The sequence below is a fragment of the Ilyonectria robusta genome (assembly GCF_021365365.1).
Source record: "Ilyonectria robusta strain PMI_751 chromosome Unknown BGZ61scaffold_43, whole genome shotgun sequence".
In the NCBI taxonomy this organism is placed as follows: Eukaryota; Fungi; Ascomycota; class Sordariomycetes; order Hypocreales; family Nectriaceae; genus Ilyonectria; species Ilyonectria robusta.
In genome coordinates, this window is record NW_025764477.1 from 286,938 (window position 1) to 297,831 (window position 10,894).

General features: G+C 50.7%; 4 protein-coding genes across 4 annotated transcripts; all 4 read right to left on the reverse strand.

Annotated features, from left to right (window-relative positions):
- Window positions 1–972: 972 nt before the first annotated feature.
- BGZ61DRAFT_540450 (uncharacterized protein) lies at window positions 973–1,195 on the reverse strand (the record flags this gene model as incomplete). The annotated part of the gene is made up of 2 exons (XM_046254909.1): window positions 973–1,035; window positions 1,091–1,195. 2 exons carry the CDS (start codon window positions 1,193–1,195, stop codon window positions 973–975), a joined length of 168 nt encoding a protein of 55 aa, XP_046095469.1.
- A 3,584-nt stretch (window positions 1,196–4,779) lies between these two features.
- Window positions 4,780–6,364, reverse strand: BGZ61DRAFT_174210 (uncharacterized protein). The gene has a single exon (XM_046237616.1). It carries the CDS (start codon window positions 5,993–5,995, stop codon window positions 5,183–5,185), a length of 813 nt encoding a protein of 270 aa, XP_046095470.1. The 5' UTR covers window positions 5,996–6,364; the 3' UTR covers window positions 4,780–5,182.
- A 999-nt stretch (window positions 6,365–7,363) lies between these two features.
- BGZ61DRAFT_486125 (uncharacterized protein) lies at window positions 7,364–7,885 on the reverse strand (the record flags this gene model as incomplete). Its single annotated transcript, XM_046249820.1, has 1 exon — window positions 7,364–7,885. One exon carries the CDS (start codon window positions 7,883–7,885, stop codon window positions 7,364–7,366), a length of 522 nt encoding a protein of 173 aa, XP_046095471.1.
- Window positions 7,886–7,982: 97 nt separating this feature from the next.
- On the reverse strand, window positions 7,983–9,849 carry BGZ61DRAFT_567540 (uncharacterized protein; the record flags this gene model as incomplete). The annotated part of the gene is made up of 2 exons (XM_046255970.1): window positions 7,983–9,405; window positions 9,753–9,849. 2 exons carry the CDS (start codon window positions 9,847–9,849, stop codon window positions 8,162–8,164), a joined length of 1,341 nt encoding a protein of 446 aa, XP_046095472.1. The 3' UTR covers window positions 7,983–8,161.
- Between the last annotated feature and the right edge of the window lie 1,045 nt (window positions 9,850–10,894).

Here is a 10,894-nt window from a genome sequence, read left to right on the forward strand (position 1 = left end):
GATACATGCCGGCGCAAGTCACCCTCTGCATAACCGGACTCCCTGATTATATCCTGTACCTCGTGAGGATAAAGAAAAAAAAAAGTAATAATCTCTCTTGGGCATATTTCATAGAAACACTTACTCCCATCCTAGTCATTAATACAATATGGCTGCAGAGCCCAAGAAAGAAAGTAGCTGAATAAGTTTATTAATTTAAAAGTAATCTTCCTCTTCTTAACCATACTGTTGTTTATAGTCAATACACTAGTTGCCAGTGGATAGAAGTAATCACTAAGGTAACTTCGCTTCTCTAATCTGTCTTAAAAAAACATAGGGGACAGACTCCTTTCCTGTATAGTACCGCTTGTGTATCACCAAGTTAAGTCAAGTTTGATGTATCATCTCAGGCGGTATGCTGCCGTAGAGCGACGTTTGTTTCGTGGCGCCCGACAATCCATGTCTTCTTTTTATAGATGTGTATTATTGCCACCACTGGATAAGGCAACTTGTCCGATCCTCACTCGTTTGAGGGCATTTGAATGGGCTTCTGGCGTTTTCCATATTATCTTATTGCATCACTCGTTTTGAACTCTTTGGTGAAGTTGACATAAGGACTGGCTGGCTTGTGCTGGGAACTGTAGTGCTAGGTGTGGGCGAAGGCTGAGGACATTGTAGGTGTCTGGAACTGCCGTGGGACACAGCAATCATGAGTGTCGGCACCCATGGTTTCCTAGGGTGCTTGACATGGGCAAAAGGTTGAGAGCGCCGAGGTGTCCGGATGGGTATAGGCATCACGGGCTCCGCCAGTATCGACGGCCATGTTTCCGGGAGAAGCTTGTCACCCCTTGCCGTATCATCACCATGGTCCAGGTGTCACACTGGGCCTCGTTTGGAAGGGAATCTGATGCTTGTTTATTGTCGAGGTAGCTGGCGAGGGCGGATTGGCAGCACCCCTCATCCATGAACTTGCTCATGGAATCTACAGGTTGCTTACAAACGAGGATGGGCATCCGCCAGCTCGCCGTTGGGGTCGCGACCGGCGCGGCCAAATTGCTGCCTCATGTCAGCAAAGGGGAAAAGGCTCGTCGAGCACAAGGACAATGGATACCTCTGGAATATCAAGGCCAAGGCCCAGGGCGGATGCGGCTACGGTGACACATTCGCCTGTGGCGCCATTCCTCCGTTCCCGAAGAGTGGTCTCCCGCTGAGACATGGACAGGTCTCCATGATAGGCTGGCTATCCCGTTATGTCAATGGCTCTTATCAACTCTTCCTCTCACTAGAAATAGATAATTCCTTTGCGGTTTTTGATATTCCGCAGTAGGCTCCAATCTTCCACGGACTCGTGCAGCTGGCCCCTGGAAGACGATATGTCATGACACCCATGGCCGAGGTTTGGTCGATTGGTGGACTGGCACACAACATTGCAGGTGGGTATGCTGTGGATGTAGTTAAACTTGGGTAGCTCCTTCCGTGGCAGGGCGGTCGTCAACCACAGGCGTCGCGGCGACGAGTCTATGGCGTTGGATCCGATTTCCTTAGATCAAGGCCGGAACTCCTCGTTATCGGCGAGCATAACGTGGGCCTCGTCGATGACGACAAGATCGACAGCTCATCTATTCCTAAGCTCTAGGGAAAAAAAAAAAAAAAAAACTTCCAGAGTTTGAAATGGAGGCTCGCTGGGAAGATGATTATACTACTTGGCACCATGTCTCCATTGAAATCCTCCGTTCAAATCCGGGCGTCAATCTAGTACTTGTCGGGACGCCGCTTGGCATCCACAGCAAGCGACTCGAGCAACGTAACAACGATTGTCACTTCAAGAAATATTCAGCTCTGCCATCATCAGCTGCGGCAACGGAGATAACATCAGGCCTTAGTTAGTCTCGAACATAGCCTTGATTGCTTTTTCGTGAATAGTCTCGAAGCGTCATTCTGTCTACCTGGTGGGGGTTTTGAAGTGCATCATCCTCCACGGCAAGCATCAAAACGCGATCCAGACACTTCGCCTGCTCGCCTGACCATCTTTCTGGCGGATTTCCAAGTGACGACGTCATAGTACCTGGGCCATTCGACTTGCCGAGATGCATGAGGAAATGCCAGGAATAACTGATGCTGAGGAAATCCTGGTACCCATCCTTAGCTTCTACTGCACATATTAGATTTGCGGTTCTGGTCGAATGTGCGGCTTGCTGGTCGAATATTGAATCGACACCTGCATTATCCTCGGGGCTGCTGTTGGTATCCTATGTCTCTGTGGTACTCGGGGGGGTAGTGTCGACCAAATACATTGGCCGCGTGCCTCCAGATTCAAATCTCAAACATCTGCCCGACAATTTTCAATGTGACCCTGTGAAACTCATATACAATACCGTTGTTTGGAGAAACATTTTGAGTTTAGTAGAGTCTAGGGGCGGGCCTCTCCACTCTGTTGCAATTTCCCCTCGGGGATGATGGACTTGCACGGGCGAATCCGACACATGCTGTGTTAAATCTCTCGTGAAGGGCTGCAGCATTAGCCGGCTTGATAATATTGATGAGCGAGTTTGATGGTGCAGAGCCTGGGCAAAAAAAATAAAAAATACAAACCAGCTGGAGGTACACGACCAGCATTTAACTCAGAGAGTGGGGGAGGAATCGCCAGACTGGCTTTATCTTGCATATCTGGCCAAGTGTCGTGTGATATGTCATGAAAAATGCCAACCTACCTTTAGCAATAAGGGTTGTTTTGCCTCGACACCACTGTATTCTCCACATACAGCCCAAATAATTCGGTGATTCTTGGAGGTTGCCTACCTGTCATCAGCATCGCCAGCGACAGCAAATGGAGCATGTCGTGAGTATCTCCAAGGTACCCTTTTTGCCGTCCTCATGCTCAACGAGGATATACCCGTAACCCATTGATTGTTCCGAACCTGGTCGGCCTGGATGACATGTTGCATGTGGTCTTTGCCTTTTGCAACTGATGCATCGTTGAGGACGTGGTGGAGGAAGCAACTGCCGACTCCATCGTCTGTTGTATCGTCGTGTATTTTGCTGAGATCTGGAAGCACAAGACCTCCTAGCTGCTCCGATTCGGATCGAAGCAAGCAGTGTATAAGAACACGGTATATTGCTTCTGGTACCATGTATTCGGACTTGCTTAAGTGCAACAGCGATGTGTTTGATCTGCAGAGTCGTATGGGCTTCGTATATCCACGAGAACTCCAACGGGGTGTACTCATCCTGGTGAATCGGGGCCACCTTGTGGGTGGACAGTCTGTGTCTGGGGCACATTTTAAAGTCTTTATAGTCTCAACCAGCAGATGGAAATACTCCATTGTGCTATCCCTGGACTGGGTTGCCGTAAAGCTCAAGGTAAACAAGAAGAGGAGTGATCTTGACTGCAGCAGGGAAATATTGTGGTTAGATGGTCGAGGTGTGCCACTGCCACTCTCTGCTTCTGTTGTGTCTCGATACAAGGAACCGCCAGACTGGATAACACGACAGACTTGAAACTGTTGCCGAATGGCTTCTCTCTGAACAAGGCCAGCAGGTTATAGATATTGTTCTTCTGTGTCTCGGGGACGTCAGCGCCATTTGAGATCAAGAAGTGGTCCTGCACCGATTTGCAGAGGCAGTTGGGTATGTCGGCAGGCCCTTTGTGGTAGTGTGTATGTGCATCGCAAATGGCCTTGACAGTCCTGACAGGAGTCACCATGTAGTTGGAGTTGTGTGCCCATCGTCGTTTCTTGAAGCAGGTTGGTTGGCAAGTTTGCCATCTGTTGTTGATTCGGGTGATATTCTACTTTCAATGACTGGCGTCCTTCATTGTGGAAATAAAAACACCCACTCAATATGCTCGCTGGATGGGCGAGGTTGGAGAATTCAAGCAAGACACATGGGTCACATGGCTCGAGACGCGATAGGGAGCCAAGCTTCTGGACGAACTGGTTCACTTCGCCTTTGTCGGCTGGATGCATGGTATCCTTATGATATCTAGGTTCTGAACACTATAAAATAGAGTAGAGAGACGGTCTTTGTTGGAGGGGAGAATCTGGGGCACTTGGCAAGATCCGAAGCTGTAATATTGTAGACTTGTTGCTTGGAAAGAATTAGCTCAGGTCGGTTTGAAATGAGTGCGGATTTGCGGGCGTGGGATCTTGCCGCATAATCTTGCCAGCCTATTTGACCAAAGCACGGTATTCCCCAAGTTGTGGCACTAATAGACTTTGGTTGGTGTACCCAGCTGCAATACCTGTGGCACTACCAACCTGGGTGGTTTATAGGCAAGCTTGGGGTGTTTGCTGGGCCTCAGTGGAGATTCTGTGAATATTCAAGCCCTGCTAAAATGGAAAAAAAGTTGGAGGCAAGCGCAGTATTGTTGTTGTTGTATCAATCTTGGAGATATCTTGATGGTTTTTCCACTTGCCGTAACAAGTATCTCATACCGGTCACAGAGGACTACATGGAGTTTGAGGATATGGCAAAAGGAATCCCAAATACTGTATATGGGAATTTCGGCCTATATATATTAGCCGACTTCAATATCTTGTATTGTAGTTGGACATACCATAGTGATGGGAGTAGGACGGCCAGGTCCTGTGCCCGTCGACGGATGTGCTTCTCGTCCGCGACGCCGAGAGTTTGGGGATTCTGGTTGGGTGATGATGTCGGATCTGCAATACGAGCGAAGGATTGCCATACCGAGTATTGCTCTTATGGCATCGTGAGATGCCATACTCATGCATCTTGTTCATGGAGATGATACAAAGCGTATGGTCTGGGAGACGAAGGTCACACATATAGTACAGCAGTGGGAAAAGGGAGGCTTTACTATATATCCATCCTTGTGACCGGAGAGATGCTTTGCCGCATAAAGCGATGAAATGAACTCGTTGGAGCCTGGATAGTTGACAAGGGAGAGGAGAGTAGGTGTGGAGAAAGCCGTATGGCAGGCTGCCTGTCAAGGAGAAGGCTGCGGGTGTGTGATGTACAACCCTAAGGATAACGATGAAGTTAATTGAAGAGGATGTTGAATTGGCGGCTACTTGTAGTAGGAATGAATAACGAGTTTTACCGTCAAGCGATTCATCACCAAGTTGACGGACAAGGTGTGCGCTTGCGAAGCGCTACTCTCTAGCTTGAGATTGATAGAGAGCATGGAATCTCAGGATATGGCTTGGGATCCAAATACTTCTGCTCCGACACAATCGGTAACTCATAATTTACAGTCGCATTCCTCCACGCCCCACTCATCAAGAATGCCCATCAGCCGCTCCTTGCCCATATTGGCCCAGTCAACTTCCAATCGTGCAAGCTCTTCCAGCTTGCCATCGAGCGTCGGGTTGGGTAGGAGTGCGAGTTCCAGGGCCCGGCCGAGGGCGCATGCCTTCCTCGCCCAGCTGTCCTGCATAAGCCTACCGATGACCCTGGCATCGGCGTTCTTGGTCGACCGAATGGAATCCCTTGGGGTGACTCCAAAAATGCCATCAGATGCCAGCGGCAGCATGGCCGCCAGGCCTGGATGTCCACCGCAAATCACTATGGTCTTCTGACCCATGCCCTTGTGATGGTGGACCTTTTTCTTATCCCAGCCGAGACGGGATGCCACCTTGCTCAAAACATCCTTATTCAATCGCATCCTTTTCTTGTCGGGGCCCGACTGGCCAGAGGGATGAAGCAGCATGTAAAATTCTGACCACAGCCCTATCTCGCTAAACCTCTTCATCAAGGTGTAGGCGATGTTGTTGCCCTCCAAGTTCTGGATGAGTCTGATGACTCTCGAAACGCGATCTTCCCATGTCTTCACGTCGAAATCGTCCTGCTGTTGGGGGCCAACCGGGGGCATGGAGGGGTGGGGTTGCAGTCCTCCCTGGCATGCTTTCGTTTGCTCCATCTCTCGTACAACTTTAAGAACGTTGAATATCTGCGCCAGACCTTCTCGGCTACGGAGAGCAGCGAGAAACCCAAGTCCCTGGTCAGAGATGGAGTGGAGTTGCCACTCGTCGGGGATGTGGATGCATGCGTCCATCTTCTAGATGGCTGCCTTTGCTGCCTCCTGGCGGCGATGCGCAGCCTCGTCATCTCCAGCGTCACTTTCGTCGGTAATTCGTTGAGCAGCCTGGAACATGTCGGTCATGGTGTCGACATCGGCTTCGTCTTGGAGATTGGCTTGTCGGGGGGTCGAGGGTGGCAGGTCGGGAAGGTCGCGCAGGTACGACTGCAAACACCGGTGCATTTCAAGCATGCTGTACTCGAGCTCGCAAAGTTGTTCGGGAGGGGTGTAGGGCCCTTGCCAATCTTGGGACTGTAAACACAATGCGACGACCCTGCGACAAGACAACTCGAGCCTCTTGAGCGGGTTCGACAGGCTACCATCTCCAGATCCCTCGGAAGCATCTGTCAAGTACTGTTAGAATGCCATCTGGCAACCATGAAACAGGGTGTGAGAGGGCCTCCACTTACCGTGGGCGTGGTCTGAATCCATGATATGGGATCTGTAGAGAAACAAGGGCCGGCGGAGGTGATTCTGCAGAAATGAGGAAGGTTGTCGGGAAGCACCTTGAGAGATGAAGGCGAGAGGATGTGAGGAGAAAGTGAGACTAGCGCGGTTGATGATTAGCGCACATTCGGGCCCGCCTTTAATCCGCTTCAGCCAATCAGAAATAGAAACCCAGTTTCTTCTTATCATGTCCTCGACCTCACGTTCTTGAAGTCTTGAGCGAGGCGGATGGCCCACTTTACGGCACGGGGCACAATATTACCCTCTGACCTAGACTGTTAATGGGTATGCCACAAGTCGTATTTTACCCGGCCTCTCAAGTCACATCTAATTTGCAAGCCAATTGCTGACATTCGTGAGCCATGAGTCTCGCGTCTCTTTCCGACAAAGAGACTATTGGACGGAGGTTGGCCCACAGGAGCCCAGCGATATTCAGTGGGCTGCGGGGGTGGGCAATAAACCTAGCAGTTCTTTTCCTCCTCTTCTCTTTACTTCTTGGCGAAACTCGGCGAGGCGCGACCTTGAGGGAGGAAGACGGCATTAGAAACCTGCACAAGATTGTAGCTTTATCGGATTTTTTTTTCCCCCAAAAATAGTAGATATTACCTCTCGACGTCATCAACATGTGATTCCAGGCCAACCATGCATTCACTTATCTTCCGCATCATCCATCCCTACTATAATTGTCCCCGCAATATAACACAAAAAAAGAATAAACAATAACAAAAAACAAAAACCTCAGTAACAGTCTTTCCATCAGGTGGTCGATATCCTTGTGCTCATGGGTCGAGGAAATGGGCATGAACGTATATGACCCACTATTCCAAAACACTCAGATAGTCTACTTGTCGTCCCCGACAGAGGTGCACTCTTGCTCAACCTCTGCTGGGATGGGTTTCATTCAGGGCGCGGGGGAGATGTACCAAGATCTGGTGATGGACGGGTACAAGTGTCAGTCTGCCCATCTGGCGACGGCGACAAGCCTCCCGACGCCGCAGGCATCACGGAAAGGTCGATCACGTCCTCGTCGAAAGAGGAGTCGGACGCGTTCTCGTCCCATGCGGCAACATCCAACGCCAACGGCGAGCCTCGAGTCCCTGGGTCAGATACGGTGGCGGAAGCGTACCAGTCGAGTCTCCTTTGCCGACGACGCTTCAACGAAGCTGCTGCCGTAAAATTGCCGGTGGGAGCTGGCGGTGTTTCGACAGGCTTCGGAGTGGCAGGGTTCGGACCAGCATCAATGTCAATGAGCTCGGCGGGACCTTGTGACTGTAGCCGCGGGCCGCTAGGCTCAACGAAGAGTCCCCGACTCGTGTACTTGTCTACCAGATCGGCCGATATTGTCATCAACTCGACGTTGTCATCTGGAAGTGTGCGGGAGAGGCGGAAGGGTACCGATGGTTCGGGTAGAATGGGCATAATCCGACGGGATGGGAGAATTGAGAACGGGACAAGGTTATTCCACTAGAGAACTTGAAACCCACCAAAATTGTTGAATGGTTGAATGCTGTGTTTAGGCTCCATGCAGGTTGTGTATTTCATATTTGTGATGTTGGGGAGGGATGTGAGCATCTCATTGTCGGCAATGTACTTGAGGTCAAAGATTCCTAGCTCGTTGAAGATGATGACCCTCAGGACGTCCCTCATTCTCGCAAGAGCAGTTTTCTTGGCGATCTTTTTCGTTCTCGTCTTCTTCTAGGAGTCGAGGATCCAGTCGCGAAATCGTAGAGCGGGTGGTTTCAATGCCGCAGTGGTCTTGGCACCGTCGATCGTAATGGCCTGGGGCGAGTTGTCGGCTGTAAGTTGATCAAAGTTCAACCCTGTGAGTCCCCGAAGCTGGAGAAAGAGAAGGTAGACACCGAGATAGCCGCATTCCCAATCACCCAGTTGACCAGCTGCAGGAAAGGAGAAGAAGCTGAAGTTGTAGGGGAGCCCATAGTGAGCTAGAGTTTCTCTCCACGCAAGGATCGCAGATCTGGTGTGGCCCCCGCGATTGGCGGAATCCGTGTCGTAGATGAGCAGATGGCCGGGTGTTCGATCCCACACGAATGAAGTCCAGTGGTAGTTGTTAAAGTTAAATGTCCCAATCAAAAAGCGTTTGTTGAACAAGGCGAGCTTCATATCGTCTGGGGAACCGTACGCTGTTGTCGAACAATGAACCCGATCCACGCCTTCGGCGAGGAACGGATCGGAGCCCGCCGCGTGGAGCGGTGGGTTCTTGAACACCTTGCCGTCATGAATGGTAATGGGCTTGGGGGCAACCACCACGACATCTTGCATGCCATACGTAAGGATAGCCATGAGCGGCTCCAGGTCCCGGTCGGAGGCCTTTGTGTTCCCACGGAGCTTCTTGAACGTTCCCCAAAGATCCCAGCAGTGCTGTTCCCAGCTGCGGCGTCCGAAAGCTTGTGGGAGGTTGCCAAAATCGTGTTGTGGCGGAACCTTGGAAACTTCAGTCAGGAACTTGTCTTCAGCTTGACTGACGTGGAACCGGGTTGGGTTGTCGGAGATCCAATGGGACCAGTTGGTTCGTGGCTGGAACTGGGCAGGTTGGTCGCCGAGCAATTCCTCGAGTGGTTTCTGCAGGTTGGTCTCCGACTCATGGTAAAAGTCGGATTCACCGCCCTCCTGGTGGACGTGGCCAGAGAAGAAGTCGGAGCCTTCCTCGGGCAGGAAGAATATATTATTGTCGTCTTGTGGCGGCGACCTGGCTTTTGGCTTGAGCTTGGGCATCTTGCTGGCGGAGGAAACGGGCAACTCGCCGGGTTTGGGTTGGGTGCAAGACGAGGTGGTGGCGACGAGATCGAGCGAAACAGCGGAGAGGGATGCAAGGAGGAGTAAAGAGATGAAGAGACTGTGTGTTGCTTTGGAGAGAAACAACGCCTGAGAATTAGGCTGCCTTTTCTTGAGACCTGAGGCTACCACGCCGACATTGATGCCTGAGGACCCACATACTCTCTCTCACTACCTTACGTAGGTAGGTAGCTAAATGTCGTGGGTGAGATGGCAATTGCCAGAGTGTTGTTGTTCATCATGTGCAACATTTCGTGCGATTCTAACCCTCAGTGAATGGTAACATCAAGGACGTCCTTTCCCATGGCGTATATTCGCCTGATGTTGGGATTTCCAATTTGAGCAACAAATAGAAGTAAAGTCCTGGCAATTGTGATTTTCATGTCGAAGGCGCGGATGGGATCATTCCGATCCCAACCTTGGCCTTAATCTCCGAGCGGCGACTTGGCTGAGAGGGCACAGTTTCCGATGCAGAGAGTATCCGACATCTTACCTGTTGTAATGTAATGGCAGGCTGTTCTTCTGGAGATAGAGACCGACTGGGCTTCACTGACTGTGCCACTCATACTGCCTTTGCTGCCCGTAAACATGGAGCCCCAGTTTAGTCAATACAGCTCGATCTTATGAAATATAATACAAACATACTCAAGGGTTATCTTAAGATCTATCATCTTGACTAAAGAACGAAAATAGACGACAGTATCCATCTTGAAAGAGGCAGATGTAGATGTAGATAAAGATGAATTTTGGTTTTAAGTATCTGCCTAAGATAGCGAGCTTGGGTGATTACTTCAATCTCCATCATACAGTTCAAGGGATACAGCCATCTCCGACACAGTCTTGGGTGTCGTTACTGGCTCATTAGTCCTGGCCTCTCGACGAGTGGGGATAGACACAATAAGGAAACCTTTTGGAGGCATACAACACCTCGGCGGCGGCGCTGCTGGCACCAGTGGATTGTATATCGACGGTGGGAGGTTGCTCGGGGTTGATATTCATGGCGTCCACGTCGACTATCTGACCGTCACAAAGAGGGAGGAGGTTTGTTGTGGCTGTTGGTGTGTCTAATTCTTTCTGCGTAATGCTATGGTCAACGTCGGATGGTTTGAGCATCTTTGTTGTGGCCTGAGTTCGGAGTAGGGTCTGACATGGCTGGTTCCGTAACCTTTGCCGCGGGACGTGGTGTTTAAATGGTATGCTGAAACTTGCGCTCGCTCGCAATCTTGAATCGAGTTGGAGAGGTCGTGAATGCGGTCTCTCGTTTCGTTGACGAGGGTTGCGAGCTCGCGGGGGCCAGGATCGATTCATCCCCATGATGAAGTGTCGAGTCGGGCCATAGCATTAAGGGGCTCTTAGGTCAATCTCAAGACGAGCTCGACTTCGAGGTTGCTGCGGAAAGGTCCGACTGCTCCAGTGCCAATGCGGTGGCGTTTTTCGTTTCCTTTGCATCACTCACGCTCGAGGGAGAAGAAGCTGGAAGCACGGAATCCATCCTTAAGGGCGGGTGTGTCGGATTGAACCGTGGGTCTGGATACTGTAAGTTAGCACTGGCATAAGCAATGGTAAGATTGGATGCACAAACCTGCTGGTCCTTGGGCTTGAGCCGCAAGGTGAAGGTCCGTTGAATGGCGTGTC